The sequence below is a fragment of the Macrobrachium nipponense genome, chromosome 28 (genome assembly GCF_015104395.2).
Source record: "Macrobrachium nipponense isolate FS-2020 chromosome 28, ASM1510439v2, whole genome shotgun sequence".
NCBI lineage: Eukaryota > Metazoa > Arthropoda > Malacostraca > Decapoda > Palaemonidae > Macrobrachium > Macrobrachium nipponense.
The window spans coordinates 56,559,797-56,581,806 of record NC_087217.1 but is presented as its reverse complement, the minus strand read 5'-3'; the positions used below and the strand labels follow the sequence as shown (position 1 = coordinate 56,581,806).

Below are 22,010 nucleotides of genomic sequence, written 5' to 3'. Positions count from 1 at the left end.
CCGACTTCAGCAGTACATATACCAATTTTATTCGTCATAAACCATTTCTGCATTGCACATTTGCAAGGAGTTTGATACCATCTCATGTTTGCACGAGGAAATCAATAAGTGTCCCTGAGCTAATTAAGGGTTACATTCATCAGTACTCTAACAGAGAATTTCGTTTCTCGCAAGCAAATCGATTCACGGCCAAAGCAGAGAGATTCAAGCATGTCTTTCGCAGTCTGTTTTAACTACCCTGACCTCATCACTAAATTACGTACCTGTTAGTTGTACAGTAAGTCAGAGCTGGGGAAGAGAGGGGTATGTGGCAAGTAACCTCATTTCAAACGTAAAATACATCACTTTCGTGGAATCACTATTTTGAGGACCTACAATTCAGACATAGTGCAACATTCTGACCCCAAGTTGATAAGAGAAATTGGGTCAATACCCATTCATAAAATGCATAACAATCTTCAGTGTAATCATTCATATATTAAAGTTCGTAAAAAAAAGACCGACATTACACGAGATGAATGGGTTGCGAAGAAGGCAAGAAAGAAAGAAGTGGAGGAGGAGGAGACTATATCGATTCCTATGGTAAATAATAAACGAGAGGGGTTATTACTTCACCGCCACTAAACGACCCTTCGTTCTTGCCCCTCTAAGGAAAAGGAAGGGCGTGGACCACATTGCTTTCGAACTGACCAGCTCATTAGTTTAACCAGCTTTAATAATAATGCATGAGAAGCGCTTGCATGCTGGGGCTCAGACTGACGGCCCTGTCAGGGCGCACAGAGGCGAGCATGCATTTGTTTGATCAGATTAAAAGTTTAATAAATGTTGCTTTAATTGAAAGGGATTTGAAATTAATCACCACTTCCAATATCGCGTTTATTGCGGGATTGCACAATACTCCGGGGAGGAAAACCTCTCCCTCAGTGAACCAATAATCAAATGACACGCCCGCCAGCTCCTATCATTCTCAGGTCAAAATAAAACTGCGCCTCTCATATACGCCCTGCAAGGTTCGTCATGGCAAGGAATACCTCCCCATGCCCTTGACAAACATATAAATATATTTCGTGGTTAAATGGCCTGCAGTAACAGCAGTTATCTATCATAATGACACTACACACACACACACACACACATATTTATAATCTACATTCACAAATACTGAGCAGTACAAATGGCTTACACCGAAGGGGAGTTATAATTGAAGTGTTTCGTCACGGGTGGGATTTGAAGCGCTGCCTGGTTTAGAAACAACGATGAACATTGCCTATTGACCACTTAAACATCAAAATGAGGTATAAACTGATTTCGACCCTGCTGTCAATGAAAAATGTCTCCTTGTATATGACAAAAATTCATATATGTATGTATATTATAAATATAATATGTATAAGTCTGTATATATATATATACACATACATAGTACATATAATAATTTTTGTCTCATACACGGAGACATTTTTCGTGCAAGCAAAGTCGATATCAACTTATACCTCCTTTGATAGCTAAGCGCATACATTAGGACACATATACACGTGTGTATATATATATATATATATATATATATATATATATATATATATATATACTGTGTATTTATAATGTGTCTGTGCAGTGCAGTACTGACTGTGGATTTGTAAGAGGAGTAAGTTTATAGGGAGAGTAATTGGGAACCCAGATGATGAAGCAGTGAATATTATAACAGACGGTGAGAGAATGGAATTACTGTATCATTTGGGAGAAAAGACTTCAGATGAGAGTAGGAGGAGAGATAAGGGAAGAAGAAAGGCAGAGGTATGCGTGCGCAGGATTTCGAGGAAACTTAGAAAGTAACTCTGGAAGAAAAGGTTGGAATGGATGAAGGCGCTGTTGAACGAACTCTTCTCTATGCAAGTGAAGTGTGAATGTTGATGCGAATGGAAAACTGAAGTTGGAAGCTGTATAGATGAATTGTTTAAGCAGTAAACGTTGAGGAAAGAGGGGGGGGCGAGACCTAGATATGGAAGAAGAGGAAGACCTAGAAAGGAAGAGCAGATTGAGAGGAAGATTACTGAGAAGGAGAGACCTCAACTTCCCGGAAACGATAGAAAGATGGAAGACACGAGGTAAATAGCGTAGTGTGTTCAGGGAGATTCTACTACGTGCTGCTGATGAGCCTCCTATGTAAGTGTTTGAAATGGATAATGCTGTGGAAGTTGTCATCACTGAGGGTTCATCCATGATTCAGCACTTATGTAAGAGTAACTTTGACAATGATTACTGTCATATCTTTTCTGAGGTGAAACGGCTTTATGTTAAAAAATATATACTTTTTCATGTATGTATGTGCACTCACTAATTTTAAAACGACAGGCATACATCCAAATAAACCCGATATACACACACAATATATATTATATATATATATATATATATATATATATATATATATATATATATATATATATACTGAAGATGGAGGTAAATGCACCCCTCTCAAAGCGTGTAAATCAAAAATCTCTTCTTCTGAACCTTCCAGATAATTGAGGTTCTCTGTGAAAGTAATAACTTTATACAGCGAATCTGTGTGTTTGGAGTATGTACACACACATATATATTATATATATAACTATATATATCTATAATATATATATCTATATATATATATATAATTATATATATATGTGTATATATATATATATATATATATATATATATATACACACATCTTAGGCCTATTACTTTCACATGGAACCTCAATAATACTAAGGGTTCAAAACAACTGTAGGAGAAAAGGTGGCCTCCGCAAAGGAATCACTTACTATTAGGGTCTTCGTCGATCTTCTTCTTCCAAGTGACATTGGGATCCGGGTGGCCGCGGGCGACGCAGTCGATCATAAGGGCGTGACCCCGACTCACTCGGGCGTCCATAGGTTCCAGCACCCACGTGGGAGGCACTGAAGTGGCAGAGGGATAAAGGTCAGAAGACAGGAAGGGATTCTAGGATCCTCTCCACCAAAACAGGAAGGAAGTCCTGTCAGTGAGTTAACATATTAATATATTAAATAATAACTTGGATGTCATAAACGGCTGATAAGTGGGCGAAAGACGGTTGAAAATTAGGATTTTTAGGCATCGGAGCACGTATATTCCGACAGAAGACGCGGATAGGGAATCAATACATCGTAATGACCGGTTCAAATGAACACCCGCCGTGTCCAAGTACGAAATTCTGTTTGCTACAAATAAAAACGAATCATATCTCTTAAACATCTGACACGTACACAGCATAAGTCTCTTCATCAGTACTGAAACAACGATACCTACAATATAAACAACGAAGTTGCCACATTTCATGAACCCTGATATTAAGTGAATAAACTCACGGAGCAAAGGTTCCACTGCAGCCCTCTAAAGGCTATGGACTTGCTACGAACAATATCAGATTCTTTGGCGTTACCGTATGATGTCGAAAACATACAGTGACGGCAAACCGTATACGCAGATATAATGTAATTCGAGCCGCTTCCTTGGGTTTATGTCGTTTGTTGATTCCCTCATTAAAACTTTCTGAGTGAGAATCTTTCTTTTATAATACATTCGTATGAAATAAAAAGGCACAAACACAGTATGATTCACTTTACAAACAACGTATTAATCGTCTAAACGATAGTCTTATGGTTAAACAGTTTACAAAATAATTAGGAGCGTTCAAAGTTCGTATTGCCCAAGGGAAAATTAGCTTAATGTTCTGTGAAGACTAACTGATATCCGAAAGAGTAGTTTTAAGACATATTTTACCGGATTTTGCACCTCGTAATGAACTAACAATCAAATAAATAAATAAGTAAAATTCTTGAACACGTTTCAAATCCGGGGCCAAAATACCACACCGAAAATGCGACAATAGATTAGGTGTTGTGCTACACCAAATAATTGAACATACAAGGCGTATAAAACACATCGAGTGGTTCACTATAATAAAAAAGAAAACAAAAAAAGGAGAGACATCAGATAATACTTTTAAATGGATCGTCAGTGACGATAACACTGTCTACCATTTCATGCCCGAAAATTATGTAAAATTGCACATATAAATATGTACGTTTCACAATCATCATAAAAGTTACAAATCTTTACAGGATGATCATAAAATTTCGTCGACACGTAGCACTGAAGAAATTACGACGTGAGAAACAAATGCTGAATCAAACGTATCATGGCCGTAACACTGACTGCAGTTATTTAAAATTTGTTAAATAAAGGCAGCATGACGATACAACCAGCATCTAGAAAGGCGAATAAACAGTCAGGCAGTATACGTCCATTTATGAAAGAAATATCAATCAAATCACTGACACGAATTCGTGTCAGTGCTGCGATTACCTACCAAGTAGTGAGTATGAAGGTCACCATCATCCATCAAAATGTTTAGGTCAGAGGTTATATATTCCAGAGTTAAAAGCAACCAACGTCAGCTCACGATAATCAAAATCAAGAGGCGATCTCTGTGATCATTTCACGGTATTTTATCAGGATCCCGAACTAGCTAACATAAAGGTGATTTCTTATATTTGGTAAGAGAGATGAATATGCAAGTTATATACCATCTCTGACTTGCTGCCGAGATTGAATAACTCTCTCCTTTAATGACGAGGAAACTGATGCGAGTAATTTGCAGTTCTCTTCTTGTCAGTAATTAAAAACTTTCGTTAAGGTGAAACAACACGAGCCAGAAAATACTCGCATGCGCTAACAATAGCTGCTCGGGGCAAAGTTTAGCAGCAAAATTGTGAAAACATATTGCATTTGTTTTAATGACTTCCTTTTTGCAAAATGAAAGAAATCTTGATCGAGACACCTCCTCCAGAAAAACCACTTACAACAGACTGGTATCGCAATCATTTGCTCCAAGTCTTTAATATCAAGAGCACCGCATATCCGTTGTGAATAACTTGATTGAACAGAATCAGACCAACTTGAAATGACTGATTCGTAAGTTGTAAATTGTTTTAATACTTTATCATCAAGACTTGTGATTAAGGCTAAAAAGGACCTAAAACACCTTACACCTTATCTGCTACAGACACTGACGTAAAACACACATGACCGATTCGCAATGGAAATTTAAACTGACTGAAAAATATTTTTCATGTCATTAAAATGAGTTTAAGAATTCGTTAAAGGTATATTTTTTAAGGCTGGACCTGCACTGAGAGGTAAAATGTTTTATTAGTGCTCAAGGAAGCTTGATAATCCCTTACATATAACAATATTATCATCTTATCAAAAGACACTAATGCTAATCTTATTCCTAACTTCATGCAGTTGATGGATAATGCTTCTCCTGGTGCATTCCAATGAAGAGAGCAAACAATTTCCGTGAAGCATAACAAGGCAATACTGGAGATACTTATTTTTTATTCGAAAACCACCAGGAAAAGAACCATCCATCGTTCCAACTGGGAAACAGACCATGCTCTACGGTGGGAAGGAACAGAGAAAACTCAAATAAAACTCGGGAGGAATTCATGAGGAAGGAGAGACATGCACATGGTGGGAGACAAGAGGAACAGAGAGAGAGAACGAGAGAGAGAGATAAAAAAACCATGCAGATCCTACAGAGCGTGAGTTATATAACGTAGATGCTGATATAACGCAGCAGCAGCAGCAGTAGTGGTGGTGGTAGTAGTAGTAGTGGTATTAGTAGTAGTAGTAGTAGTATTAGTAGGAAATGGTCGTTGCAGTGGCAAGGCGTAGCTACGCAGGTGCTGTGGTTTGGTTGGTGGGCGGTGAAACTCGGTGTGAGATAGAGAACGTTACCTTGGCTACGCTACGTGAGATGTGCTATTACTTTTTTTTATTATCTTTAATCTTATTTTTTTTTTTTTTTTTTTTTTTTTTTGGTGGGTGCTGTGCGATTGCTGTGTGGAGGCTGTAGACCGCCGACTACCTTACCGTGGACGCTGAGGGAGGCAGTGAAGCGAACCACGGCGGCCTCATTGTGCGCCCTGCAAGTATAGCGCCCTGAGTGCGCCGCCGTCAAAGTCATGGCAAGGACACTTGAGAATTCATCTATGACCTTCACCTGTATATCGGGCGGCCCTCCCAAGGAGAGAGGCCGCCCGTCCTTCAGCCATTCCAGTTTTAATGGGGAATCCCCCTGATTGACTCCACAAACCACACGGGTTCGCATGCCTTCGGACAAACCATCTTGGAACGAAAAAGGTTCAATACGAGGGGGAACTGTAAAGGGGGCAGATAAAAAACACTAAAGTTAGGATTTCGTTCATCACACACATATCGAAGAGACGAGAAAAAACGAGATCAAAATAATAAGAAAAAGTGGAGAGGAATGGAAGGAAATTTGGTGGGTGGGGGTGACACTCGGGAGGGAGGATCTGACAGGATGAAGGATGAGGGGAAAAGGAGACTCACGGAACGGGGACCGGGAAGGAGTGAAGGAGGAACAGTTAGGAGGATGAGGGAGACCAGCAGGATTCCCACGAAGACATAATAATAAAAAGACTTTAAAAGACGTGCCAAGGGGGTTGGGGAAGGTTTGCATAACCTACCCTTTCTTTTTAAATAGGGAAGGATGCCAGAAGAAGGGGGTGGGTCAGGGGGAGAAGAGGGACGTGTTATGATTGAGGGCGGGATGGAGCATGTAGTAGTGTACCGTGGACAGTTAGCGTGTAGGTGATGCTGGCAGAGGCTGCATCATTGGTGACGACGCAGGTGTAATCTCCCCCGTGGTGTCTTTGCACACTCTCGATGCTGAGCACAGAGTTGAAAGCGTTCATTGTCATCACCGTCAGGCCGCTGCCCCCGTGACCTCCACCACCACCTCCTCCTCCTCCTCCTCCTCCTCCAACGCCCCCGAGAGGCAGGGGGGACCCATCCCACAGCCAACGGAAGGTCAGGGGCTCGTCCCCGCGGGAGACTGTGCAGGTGATGGTCACCCGTTCCCCTGCATTCACCAAACCGATGGCCACGAATGGGCTAAGCTTGGGGGGAACTAGAGGACACGGGTGGGGTTAAATATTAATTAGTTGGAAAACGAAAACTGGAGAGTTTGAGTTGTTATATCTGGTGCTTACCTGGCTTTGTTTTTCTGTGATTGCATGAGACTTACACACCTGCGATAGGACAGGTTAAATCATTAGGGATTAAAAATGTACCCTACAGTAGATACTAACACTTGACGTTAGAGATGGACTGATTGCAAACTTAATCTTCAATGAAACTGAAACTGTCCAGTCCTATTACATCATATTAGTTAAAATTGCCTTCACGCCCATTACCTCGATTTACTTTCCACTCTTTAATAAAGAGAAACTAAACAAATCATCAAATGTGGTGACATTACAAATTTCAATCTAAGGATTATTATCACATATATTTTGCCCTATAATTTTAATGGTAACAGTAATGCAAAATTTGACTTTTAATAAGGAGTAACGTTAAAAACAAGGAGAAGTTTTGTTTATTGAAAATATAACAGTTGTTCTCAAATATTCCATTGATGAGAGGATGGGTAGAATTTTCTACTAAGAGCCAGTTCATGGTCAAAGGTTGATCAAAGAGTTCACACGTTATCCGCAAAGGTTAATTACAGATTTAACTTATTCATTATCGAGGATTAATTATTACGGAAGTTTTCATCTTCATCCTCAGGTTAATTACAGAGTTTACAACTGCACCCCAAAGGTTAATAACAGAATGGGCAATTTCACTCTCAGGGATTAATTACATAACTGATATCTTCATTACCAAAGATTACATATAGAATTTACATCGCGTCCTCACAAGTTAAGCATTAATTTATATCTTTATTGCCAGTTAATAACAGACGTAGCACTTTTCGTATCCTAGCAACAGGAAAACAAACGAGAGCGCGATCCACGGTTAAGAGCATAAGCAACAGATCGGGTTTCAGCAATTTCGAGTAATTTAGAACATTTTATGAAGTCTGACTTTTTTTCTTTTTTTCTTTTTTTAGGCGATCAGTTCTGGAAAAGCTACGAAAAGGATCATCTGGAAAGTCACTGAAGGCGAGAAAAACTGAAAGGATACGTATTATGTTGCAGCCTTACAATCTATGTAACCCGATTTGATGAAGGTATTAAAAATGGTTAGAATAGCTACAATAGATTAGTACAGTTAATATTTCTTGTAAAAATATAGAACATACAAAAAAGGTATACATACACACCCTCACCTCATCGGAGATGGTGTATAGTTGAACACACACACACACACACATACCTACCCACCTACCTACCTACCTACATACGTACTACATACATACATACATTCACAAACACACACATGTATATATATATATATATATATATATATATATATATATCATATAAAGAGAAATACATTATAATTATATAAATTACTGTCACACGTTCCAATGAACTTTCGCAAACAAATCAAGCAATGAACGTCCCCTGAAACGTGAGGTTCGGCTGTAGCATATATGCAAGAAGATTCACACACCAAAAAAAAAAAGGTACATCAGACTGATAATGAACGCTTAAGAAGGATTTATGCCCAAACAAGAAAGGATTTCTCCCGTGTGTGTGTGTGTGTGTGTGTGTGTGTGTGTGTGTGTGTGTGTGTGTGTGTGTGTGTGTGTGGAAGATAAGTGCTTATGGACAGAGGGCTATCTACGAATTAGCCAATGAAATAAATAAATGTCGAAATTTCTTCAAATTCATCAATCCGAGTAGCTTGTTGGTTTCTGACCTGTACTGGCAACTGCTGAGCGTGTACTCTAGAAACCTTGTGTACTGTGAAGCACCTGCTGTGCATAATGGTGAGTCTTCGGAAGATTGCACTCTGCACCCAGGACTTGCAATGCCTGTGGTTCATGCTCCCTAGTTTGAGTATTTAACAATGTTATGTTTTTACTTAATCATTTTCTGCCTGTATTTGTTATTTGTTCTCTTATTTACATATTCTTTGTTCTCTTCCTTATTGTTCTTACAAAAAAGGGCACTTTACTTAGTGGATGATTTCATTACGGTTCATAGTATTTGGCTTATCCTGTAAAAACCAAGGTATATAAAATAAGGGATATATACCTTGGTAAAAACTACCACCATTTCCTTTACATAATTAATAATAATAATAATAATATAATAACAATAAAGAATCGAATACGATTCATCTCATCACCCGCCCTTAACAGTTCGTTTCCGTAAATTTCATCGCAAAATGATCCAATATATTCACTCTGTCCCAATTACAAATGAAGTTCTTTATCTTTACGGCCGAATATGTTAAATGCGCAGTAATATGTGAAAGACGATAAAATCTAATGGAATTAATGATATGGCCCTCAAAGCCTAAATGATCAGGGAAGGAGCTACTACAATACCATCATCCTTATTCTTCCATTATCTATTTAACCAAATTTAATTATCCCTAATGATTCCTAACAAAGTCCAAATGCTTTTGAATCTGAAGACAAGAAATCTCTATATTCTAAACATAGTCGTTTCATTAATCTGTGTTCTTCGAAAAGCTGGACAAATGTTTAAATCTTGGGCGCTTTGTAAGGTAAAGAACTCTCTTGTATGATACTGAAAAAGGTTACCGGAAACGCTTTCGTTACTATCTATAATAAATAAGTCTTTCAATTTCCTGAAACCGACGAGGAAAGGATAAGTAGCTCGCGTCTAAGCATCTTAGAACGTCACGAGTAATGCGTTTTTGGGTTTCTAGAGAGATTACTCACATTGGTGACAACAACTACGACAATAAAATTATTATTATCTTGATCATCTTTATAAGTAAACATACGTATGATTAAAATGTACCTATGTAAAGCACTTTCTTGCCAAAAAAAAAAAATGAAATATCATTATCACTATCAAGCCCGAGAGCGAACATGTTATAATAAACTCATATAATATAATATAAAATAATAATAATAATAATAATAATAATAATAATAATAATAATATAATAATAATAAGGAAGGAGACCTACAGTGAGGGCAGTAGCATTGAATATTATAGTAGCTGTTTCAACGGCATTGAACTCACATAAAATCTTCTCAATTATTCTTATCATCTTTTCTTTATTATCTAAGACAACTGAAATCTTTATATGTCCTTAGGAGACCTGATATACCAGCTACATGCTGATGAGAAAAGCATAAGAAGAAGAATTGAGAAGATTCTATATAAATTTAAATGGCCGTTGAAAAGCTATAATAATAATAATAATATAATATAAATAATAATAATAATAATAATAATAATAATAATAATAACAACCATCTCTAAAATTGAGAGAACCCCTTCAATGCGAAAAATATGATTTAAAAAGTCCTTCCCCAGCTCCTAACCGTTCCACAATTCCCTCATCCAGCTCTCGACTACGGACTACTGCATAAATGCAGAAGGAATTGTACCCAATGATATTTACTCAGAATTTCTGGAACAGGGCCAGAATCCGGCACTTCGAGATACGGCACTAGAAACGACGACCCCCCGTTAGAAGAGGACCATTTAGAACGGACAGTGCCAGGCGAGTCAAGTGACGGGGGGGAGGATGAAGGGAGGGGAAGGGAAAGGAGGTGGAAGGGTTGGTCGTTAAGAACGGTCATTATCAGCTGATGAACGTTGAGAAGCGTGGCCGGTTCATAATGGCGGTAATCAAAACCTCATATGTTATGGTGTTCATTTCTCTCGGGATACTGCCTGTCCATGTGTATGCACTCTCATATATATATATATATATATATATATATATATATATATATATATATATATATATATATATATAGTATATATATATATATATATATACTATATATATATATATATATATATATATATTATACATATATATACATATATATATATATATATATACATATGTATATATACATATATATATATATATATATATATATATATATATATGTGTGTGTGTGTGTACGTATATATAAATTATATTATATATCATATATATATAAATATATATTATATATATATATATATATATCGGAGCACCTAAAAAAAGCATACATTCGTGCGTGTTTTTAACGTGCTGTACATAATTATGCTTTCATCGTAAGAAATTTTACAGCAATATTCCCATTACTCCTTTGACTTCAAGTTCTCAACAAGTGCACAATACACTGAATGTATTACATACACAATTAAATTTTCATAAATACGCAGCAAACAAATTTATAGCACACAAGCTTACACCTACAGAGGTAATCTCCTCACAGTAAATCTTCTGCAGCTGTCTAAAATTAAACTAATTAATCTCGGAAGATAAATCGTTCCCTGTTGCAGATATTAACGTGAAGAGAACGTAAATTAAGAGAGAGCTCCGAAAATACAGATCCTTATTAAGCAAGGTAAAAGTAAAATGCTGCCGGAAATTGAGTTGAATAAATAAAAATTAGTATTGATATAAAATGGCAACAGGTTGATATTGTAAAGTAATGACCATACTTAAAACGTTCTCTTAAAAATAATGTTTTAATTTACTTAACTATCACACAGATTCTCTTCATCTAAAACCTCCACTCAACCTAATACGAAACCTCATGTATGTTTGTCCACTCTGACAACACTCACTTAACCTCCCAAGTCCCAACCTAACTCTAGCAACATGAAAACAAAGAAGAAAACAACATATATTACCATAAAGTCCCAACATCACATACATACATCTGGCATCGTTATCACTTAAAACACCTTCGGGATCCGTCTTAATTCTCCTCTTACTCCAGATTTAAAGATTTTTAATTCCTTGAATTTATATTAATCAACTGATATTGTTCATCTGGGAAAACACTTTCTATTGCTTAATCCGTATTACGTACTGAAAATACAGCTTCAAGGTAACAGATTTAAAAGGTCAAAAAGTTGTAATTCAAAAGTAAGACATGTATAACATACATACACAATATCAATAGGTATAATATATACATATATACATATATGTGTGTGTTTGTTTGTCTATATGTATATTTCTGTGTGTATATATACCTCTATATATATTTTTTTCTTAATACTCAAATACATATACAGATATTGTTACTTCTTCTTAGTACTTTTTCAAATATAATATCAAGTTTATATAACTAGAAACTAATTTAAAAAATGACTGGTCACCAAAGATTAACACTAGAAAAAAAATTAAAGTACTCTCTAACACCACAAAACTCACCTAAAACAGATACTTGTACGGAACCCGTCGCCGTCCGCCCTTGGTTCTTGGACGCCAAACACGTATAGATGCCGACGTCGTCTGGTCTCTTCACGGTCTCTATGATCAGAGTCCCGTCGGTCTCCACCCTCCGTCCGAGGCTGGCTGTCAAGGCTATGCCCTCTGCGGGAGGAAAGTAAACAGGACCAAATGAAGATCTTCATATGAAACTTCAGTAATTTTTTTTCTATATCCTTTGGCAACTTACACGATTGACCCAGTAGGGTCTGACCTAAGTTCATTGTCTCCTGAAAGTTATGGGAGCGAGTGTCTTTGAAACTGCAAGCGCCAAATAAAACTAAATATGAAATATATATACATACATGCATACATACATACATACATACATACATATATATATATATATATATATATATATATATATATATATATATATATATATATATAAAGGTATAAGCCACAAAGGAAAGTGAAACACTGGAGTAGCTGCAAGATCTTTCGACTCAACATCCTATACTCAGCAGACTGACTGCTAAAGTAAAGGACTTTGGTAGAGTCGAAAGAAATTGCAAGCTCCAAATAAAAAAAGAAAATATGAAACTAGAGGACCATTACAACATTACAGGTACATTAAACATTACCATACAATACAATACTATTAATATATATAGAATATTAGAGAATATAGATAATAGTATATATTTATATTATAAATATTATATTAAAAGTGGTAAAAAGCACAAAGGCGGAAAGTGGGGAAAACACTGGGAGGTACAGCTTTATTCAAGAATCTGTCCGGGGGGGACCAAAACAACCTACCTTAATGCTTCCCAGCCAAGACGACCCCTGCCTGTTTAAAGTAAAGGCCACGTTGATCGAGTCGACAGGATTTTTGCAGCCACTCCAATGTTTTCACATTTCCTTCGTGGCTTATACCTTTATTTATGCATTTATCATGTTCTAAAACTTTTGTGACTCAGTTATACATAATACACACACACACACACACCACACACACACACATATATATTATATATATACATAATTACATACATACATAGTATAATATATATATATATAATATTATATATATTATATATATATAAATATAAATATAGACGTTTCAATGAAAAGAGTAAATTATTAGTAACTTTGTTTACCAAACATTCACTGGATCTGAGGGTGATAAAAACAAAATCTGTAATCAGAAATAACAACATTGCAGTCTAAAAAAACATCTAATGCACAGAAATCAACATTTTGAACTGCAAATTCGAGCCTATTGCATTTACTCGTACCTATAGTGGATCCAACTGTTCATCGTGGGGTGTGAACCTCTTTATTTAAAAATAAATAAATAAAAAGAAGCTTTAGGACAGTTCGGTATGCTACCGTAAAAGGAGAAAAATGTTAACTACTGGGCCACCGCCAACCCTGGCGGATACCAAAATTGGACTAACTTGAAACATTTACTTGGAAACTTGTGCAAGAACTCTGCCTCCCCACCACCCCCCCCCCCCCCCCCCCCCCCCCCCCCCACCCCCCCAACACCCTCCAGAACACAAGGGGACAAAGTACATAAAAACAAATAAGCTAAAAATACAAATAAAGGATTAATCTTTTCCTCTCATCTTCACCCTTATCACTGTCCCTTCTGCAGAACAGGAAACAATGTCTCATTTGAAAGCTACTTAGGCGCTTATCTGAGCATGGTGTTCCCTACTCAGTCCCTCGCTAATGGCGCGGTACGACAATTCCAGCTTCCGCTCCCGGCACCAGTGTGACGTGCGCTGCCTGTGATATGATACGTTTTAATTTCCTTGGAATATAACCCTTTATTTTTTATTAAAGAAGGAATGAGAGAAAGAAAAAAAAAAAGGCCCTGGGAACCATGCCAGTTTTTTCAAGCTCTTATCGTGACATTTTTATTAGAATGCCCCGTCTGAAAAATTTATTTTCATAATAATTTTCTTTTTTTTTTATTCGTCCAGAATTCCATTCTATGCCAAGTAATTAACGATGACAAGAAAACAAGTTTGGCAATTTGTTACCAGGAGAAAATGTAGGCAATATTTGTAAAAATTCTAAGCTGCCAATTAACGTCTATTGTTGTTATATAAATTAATGGCACAATTTATTCTTTAAATTAATGGCACAATTTATTCTTTAATCACAGAAGTCGCTATATTTTTAAAGAAACGTAATGACATACTTCAAGAACAGAATTGCAATATGAATTCTTTTTTTAAACTCTAGTTGCAGAGTGCGGCAATCTCTAAAGCCACTTCACTCATACTTTATCTCCATTTCTGTAAGCAATTATCTCCTTTCCTAGTTTTTATCTTTTGATAATTATACTATAAAAATATTCAATAATAATTCCAGAATTTCTCTCTTCTTTCTTGCACCACGCTCGCCCTCTCTCTCTCTCTCTCTCTCTCTCTCTCGCGAATATATATATATATATACATATGATATATATACATTATATATATGTATATATATATCTACTATATATATATATATAATATATATATATAGAGAGAGAGAGAGAGAGAGAGAGAGAGAGAGAGAGAGAGAGAGAGAGGTGGTGCAAGAAAGAAGAGAGAAATTCTGGAGTTATTATTGAATATTTTTATAGTATAATTATCGAAAGAGAAAAACTATATATATATATATATATATATATATATATATATATATATATATATATATATATATATATATATATATATATACTGACCTTCCATCTGTATTTCTCACTGTTCTCTCTCTCCCTACTTGAATGATATTTTCATCTTCATATCCCCTACTCTCTCTCTCTCTCTCTCTCTCTCTCTCTCTCTCATCTCTCTCTCTCTCTCTCTCTCTCTCCGCTTCCGCTTGTTCTCCATCCTCAACCTTCCCCCTTGAATACTTCGAAATATTGACAGGTATCGTCAAGGAGATTGACAGAAAGAGAACCGCAGACTGGGACTATGCTATCCCCTACATTATCGGTATATATGTCATTAATGGAAGGCTGAAAGGTGGTGAAGTGGCGGGAGGAGGAGGAGGAAGAAGTCTTTAAAGTCCTACATCGGGTTCTATGAAAGGTGGTGGGGGGGGGGGGGGCGGGTCAGCCCGTCCCTAAGAGACATAAAGTAAGTGACCCCTTGCATTATATAGAATGTCCGTCAATATTCAATGTGATGAACGTACAAATTGTTGGTAATTTATGAATGGCAAAGTTCAGTTCGTGTAAGTTCAGAATTTAGTGACTTTGGCAAGGGATGAATTAAGTGACTTTGCCAAGAAATGAGAGTCACATCTAAAGCTAAGAATATACATGATTTGTTATTGTGTTCCGTGCACTCAACGGACATCAATTTGGAGTGATTTATTGCACTGGGCGTGTGGCTGTAATCGTCTTGTTTCATAACAAACTCCAGCCTTCAAATAGCGTCAAGATACACTTTTCAGCTGCAAATAACTCGCACACTAGTATATGTTATAAATACATAAATATGCATACGAGTATATACATAAATACATACGTCTCCTGATGCAAAGCATTCATGCTATTCATCAAACTCATTAAACTATAATATAAGCGGCTCAGAAATCCCCTAAAAGATTAGATATGCAATTTATTTCGAATTGAAAAAGTGAGGGAGACTGCAAAGGTTAAAACCACACGAAGTGTGTCATAAAGTGTCCCAAGGATACAAATGCATCCATCCCCCCCTCCTTCCTCGGAGGAGTACAGTTCAAATGATACGTCATTGCGTGAGTTTGCCTGTGTCATTCCGTCATTATATATGCCCCCGCATATAGTAACGAGTATTTTCCAGGGAGCGTTAAAGACGGGTATCTCCTTGTAAAGTAAACTAAGTTTTGCTTTCTACAGTACTTAAAAAAACATTCCTTTTCAAAAATAGGAATGTGAGAGTGCATGTTCTTGTGTTTATGATAAGAGACACACTAACTGGTGCCCACATCTATATCTGAACGCGCGCACACGCGATAATATATATATATATATATATATATATATATATATATATATATATATATATATATAATATATCTACAGATCTATACATATATGCGTATTTATACATCTGTCTGTATGTCTGTATATATAAACAAAACACATATATATTTATTATATAATTTATATTATATCAACAAGATCTATACATATATGCGTTTATTTTATACTGTGTAATTGTTAATAATATATAAATAAAACACATTATATTTAAATAATAAAATAATCGTATGCATGTAAACAGAAATACAAAACTCAGTGCTGAAAGCTGGAGCATTAATGTCATGTCGCAACAAAGCGTATTTGGTTAGCGGGAGGATATTTTTTTTTTTTTATGATGCCCAATTTGTTATAATTGGAAAGGCCGAGGCAGCTCCAGCGCACCAAGGAGGGACACAAATTGGTCTCGGGAAAGAAAGCACACTGAGGTGTGTGTGTGTGTGTGTGCTTGTGTGCGTGTATGGAGAGAGAGTGAGGGAGAGAGAGAGAAAGCAAAACTTCCTATCAGTAATCGTTAATGTCAAAAGACCTTAAGTATTCCGAAAGAGATATGATGGATAACTTCGCGTGGTAAAACTACGTTGTTATATCTCATGATCTAATTATAACAGGATTATGACGTCACTATGACGTGCCTGATGTGCTAGAATAAAGCCATAGGCGCGTCCAGTGATGAACGCCCTTACACAAGAATGGCAAGGAAATTGCCACATGTAGAACGGTTGATGAGAAAATGTTATTACTTCATTATCAAATAATTAGGCGCGGGATTAAAGTAGACTCATTTGTAACCTTGAGGGTTTAAGGTGTTCTATGGCTCCAAATCAGCCTGCTTGCTAATGTTTGGAAAACTTCATGATATTAGAAGTTGAGAACATTTCACTATTTCATTATCATGACTTTACAAGGAAGTTCTCAAAATGGTAAGATCCTAATTCATTTTGCTTGGAATCGCAATGAAGAAAACCGATATCAAAACTAAACTAAAGGTTGGGAATGGAGGGAGGGAGGCATGACCTCGTGGACCCTTCAGGAGGAATAGGCTATGCTGGCATAAGGCCAGCTTCATCTAAACGAAGCATAACTACAAGCATCTCTTTGAGCTCCTGAATACATTACTAACGACATAAAATCATCAAATAAAGGTAAAGAACAAAAACGGGAGAGAGTGAAACTTCATCTCTCTTCTGCCTCGCCAGCTACCCATAATGTTCACAGAAATGCTGAAATCACAAATCCAATCAGCCCTCGTGTGAATTTCGTCCACCTAAAGCGGAAATACAGTCAAGGATGTTTCCTTTACCATACAAATTAAGGTAACAAATTTATAAGTCATTTGGATTAAAAAAAGACAGATTAGACAATTTGTGTTACCAGGCTACGATGAAGACCAGTCTACATTACTATAACATTACAGATCAGCGAGGATTCAGTATATTTCTAATTTGAGCATTTTTTTTCCTTTTGTGCTCATTACTGCCAAAACGGTTGGAAGATTTCGATTACTTTCCAGGGGCGACAACAAGGAACGAAAGTGCAAGAAGGTGACAAATCCTTAATTATCACCCTTTATATATATATATATATATATATATATATATATATATATATATATATATATATATATATATATATATATATATATATAATATATATATATATAAATGTGTGTGTGTAAGAGAGAGAGAGAGAGAGAGAGAGAGAGAGAGAGAGAGAGAGAGAGAGAGACTAAATACATTTCCCTTCCCCTTTCCCTTGAGCCGCCGCCGCCGCCGACGTCAGGCCTTGATGCTCTGAAGCCATTCTAACTATTATCCTGGAAATGATCATCGAGTTAGGTGTTTGAAATGAACTGACGGCGAAGCTCCTGAGGATCTCCTAGGATTATGGAGGCCCTTCCAATTTGCCTGAATAGAGGCAAGTCCTAATGCCAAGTCAGGTACGGTATTACTGATATACCCCTGCCATGACCAACCCCTTCCCCACACCCCACCCCCTCCCTCCCTCACCCCCCCGCGCCTTCCGACCACTACGATGCTACACCATCCACCTTATTCCCAGGTCTTACTTCAAGTTGTTAGCAATGGATGACAGACCTGTTCTTGCCCTGAATGTTGATTCGGAAGGATAAATCTTTCTTTCTGCTTTTTCCATTCTTTGTTTTTGGGACACGAGGAATCTAATCGGAATTCTAATATTTAAGCTGGTTCGTTTAAATCCTCGTTTCCCTTTCTTGATTTGGGGGGATTAGTCTAATCCGAGATTTCCTCCTTGAAAACTCGTCTTCCTTCTTGTTAGTGATAAAAAACTTACTTACAATTCTATTATGTTCATTATTAAATCTAAAGTCTTTTTCCCACAATTTCCATCTTAGCTGGTAATGGATAATTTGTATGGCTTTTCAATTTTCAGAACTTTTTAATTTATCTTTTATTTTTTATAGCAATTTTCTTGATATTTTCATACATCTTTTCTTTTCATTAATATTAGCATTTTTCGTCTCCTTTTATTACCCGACGTGCCCTAATTCGCATTCTTCAAATGGGTCCTTTCTAAGTCTTGTGAGAACTGAATTGGTTCGTTAACACCCTCTACGATAGAGAAAGGAAATCAATGTATATGGAAATACAAAAGTAAAATTTTTTTCTAAGTACACCCAAATAATCAATAAAAGTAAGCCATTTAAAATTGCAAACAATAACAGAATTTAAAAATAGAACCATTCGTAAAAACAACAGCCCATCCAAAGAAGCAACTGACAGACCTTGCGAACGAAAAATGGCGGGAAATAAAAGCAACCATTCAGAGCAGACTTGCGTAATGAATAACCAGCCATTTTATAGCAGACCTCCGTAATGAATAACCGGCGTTAATAACAAAAGAGAGAGATAACAGAGCCGAATAACACTGCAAGGGTAAATAACGTGCCATTACAATTCTGGCATGGGGAAGTGATGGAACACCATTTACACCGCCGTGTTTCTCTCTCTCTCTCTCTCTCTCTCTGCAGACGCAGGACTCGTAAAGCCTTTGCGCCCAATAATATTTTTCCCGCGTTTTATTGCTTCCCCTGACGGTTGCCGTTCTAGGTAGGCCGTGAAATTTCTGCTGAAATAAAAATAATTGGGTCATTTTTTCCCCTCTCGCTAAAGAGACGTAATTGGTTGTTTTCTTAAAATTAATCTAGGTTAATGTCTGGACGTGAGATTTGCTTGTTTGAAACATTTATGGTTGAGTTTTTAGAATGATCTTTAAAGCTGGCTGGGTAAACATGGGGGAAAAAATGTTCTCTTATTAAAATAATAATTGCTGGGTATAAAAAGGACGAGTTGAATCATAACAGAAAAACACTACAGGTTGAACGCATACTTATTACACAGAGGATACTAGACTAATCTTTTTGATAACGGACAAATATATAATTACACGCATGTGACGGTAAACCACTTTCATATGAGACGATTGGCTACGTCCCTCATTGAATAAAACACACCTGTTTGATTCCTAAAATAACATACGAGATATGTTATAGTTGATGAGAAGCGTACGGATGATTAAATAAAAAAAAAACTCCTTTGCAAGTAGGAAGTAAAACACTCTCTACTCGTAACTACAGTATAAAAAAAACTACATTCGACATTAGACTTAATTTTACATTACTGAATTGAAATTACCCAGAAAAAGGCAACCAACAAACTTATGTAAATGACCTACTGTGTGTGTGTGGTGTGTGTGTGTGTGTGTGTGTGTGTGTGTGTGTGTGTGTGTGTCTTTTGTATAATAAATGAACGGTGTTTTGCCATTTAATCAAGAGGCAGATGTGATTTAATTTATATCATAATAATAAACTATTTTTTACAGAAACAACAAATTGTAATTATGTGGATAACGGAGGGTATTACTTTACCTAATACTAAACATATTATACGTAAAAGATACTTCGCATGAATAATCACATACCCCACAACGTCTTACTGCCGATTGTTCCAACTAGATATTGAAGATGTTTTGCTTTTTCATCACAAAGTAAATGAATAAACATTTATAGGAAAAACACAGCAATGAAGTCTGTTAATTCAGAACTTTGCTCATTGCTACTTTAAAACAAAAAGAATCTTATAATGATGGTGAAATACAAAACATATTTTGAGACTAACGCTGAAGAATGTCTCTATGTCTTTTAAACAAGTCTGACTGAAATCCTTCAGCCGTATAGGAAGAGGTTGCGATGACGACGCAGTGGGACAGAAACAACGACGAACAGACAAAATGGACGCTCTCTCCCTTCTCGCACATTATGCATAATGGTCTGCATTTGTATCAAGTCTGACAAAAATCCTTCAGACGACACGGAAAGCATGACAAAACACACCGAGGGACGAACAGACAGGTATGCGAACAGTAAGCCATCGGAGGAAGAACTATACTATAGTAGATTCACCTCAGCCGTGCATCAGATGCCTAGGCCAGCCCCTTACGACGCTCCTGATTGGCTGTTGATAAGCCAATCACAGGGTTGGAAACTCTCAGTCTCTCTCGAGAGTTCACATAGGCTGGATGTATATTCCAGCTCTCCTGAGGGATACGTTTGAAAGACGTATCGCCCAGGAGAGGTGGAACATACATACTACCTATCTGAACTCGAAAGAGACTGAGAGTTTCCAACCCTATGATTGGCTTATCAACAGCCAATCAGGAGCGTCGTAAGGGGCTGGCCTAGACATCTGATGCACGGCAGAGGTGAATCTACTATAGTTACTCCCAATTTTGTCGGTAGGGGCTAAACAAACATGAAAATGATCACAAGATATATTGAGAAAATAAATGGAAGCAAGATGACTGGAGCAAATAATTTCCGTAAGAATGGTGGAAGAGTGGAAGTGCTTTAATTCATGTAGGTTTTAGGTGTTTATGTACTGGGACTGCGTGTACGGACATAAAATACCCAACAGAATAAAAAAAAAAAAACATAAAATACATATGAACTTTTTAAAGTAACGATGGAATATAACAACGTACGAAAAAGATCTGTTCCTCAAACATTGTCAGGCTCACCGACTCTCAGGAAAAAAAAATTCCGAATTATTTTTAGGTAACAAGAAACGATTCCCGTGTCTTTGCGTGTTGGCCCTGTCAGGGGATGTCAGGGACAGAAAAAAAACAGACAACTTCATCCCTTCAATCGCCTTTTAACAACAGGAAACTTCACTCAGGGAACAAATGATATCTTCACTGTGGCGCGGTACTTGAAATACAAATTAAATAACAGAGAAAGAATGAAATAAAAGAGAAACTGAAATATACCGAAGGTTCACGAGTACAACGAATCAGTACAATGACACTAAAAAAATTAATGAAATTTAATTTATTCTGTCTGGTATATTATTCAATTAAAAGCTCCAGTTTTCCTTTACATGGCCCAGCTGCGAAACAAAATGATAAAGCTAAACTTTAGGTTTGAAAAAATCTGTCTGCCGTGTCTCATGAAATCGTATGTGAAGTGTATATAATATTACGCTCCAATCATACAATAATACAACCATTCATATATTGTCCATAATTTAATATATTTACATGTCTCAGCAACTGACCTTCACCGCAAATTATACACTGCCTAAATTTCCGTAAACAATTTCAATATACAAAAAATTCAATTTAAACAATTTCAATATACAAAAAATTCAACTTGAACAATTTCAGTATGAACAATTTCAACATACAAAAAAATCAACTTAAACAATTTCAACATACAAAAAATTCAACTTACACTATTTCAATATACAAAAAA

General features: G+C 36.6%; 1 protein-coding gene across 2 annotated transcripts in view; it reads right to left on the bottom strand.

Annotated features, from left to right (window-relative positions):
• The window catches only part of LOC135201756 (cell adhesion molecule Dscam2-like), a 180,581-nt gene that overhangs the window by 92,485 nt on the left and 66,086 nt on the right, over positions 1 to 22,010 (bottom strand). Inside the window, exons 10-12 of one of the 2 annotated variants that reach the window (XM_064230993.1) lie at positions 12,190 to 12,351; positions 6,659 to 6,997; positions 2,802 to 2,936 (exon numbers count right to left, since the gene is read on the bottom strand). In XM_064230993.1, the coding sequence (XP_064087063.1) occupies positions 2,802 to 2,936; positions 6,659 to 6,997; positions 12,190 to 12,351 (636 nt within the window). Of the gene's footprint in view, positions 1 to 2,801; positions 2,937 to 5,937; positions 6,226 to 6,658; positions 6,998 to 12,189; positions 12,352 to 22,010 lie in introns of both variants that reach the window. The other variant, XM_064230994.1, reaches the window with a different exon arrangement.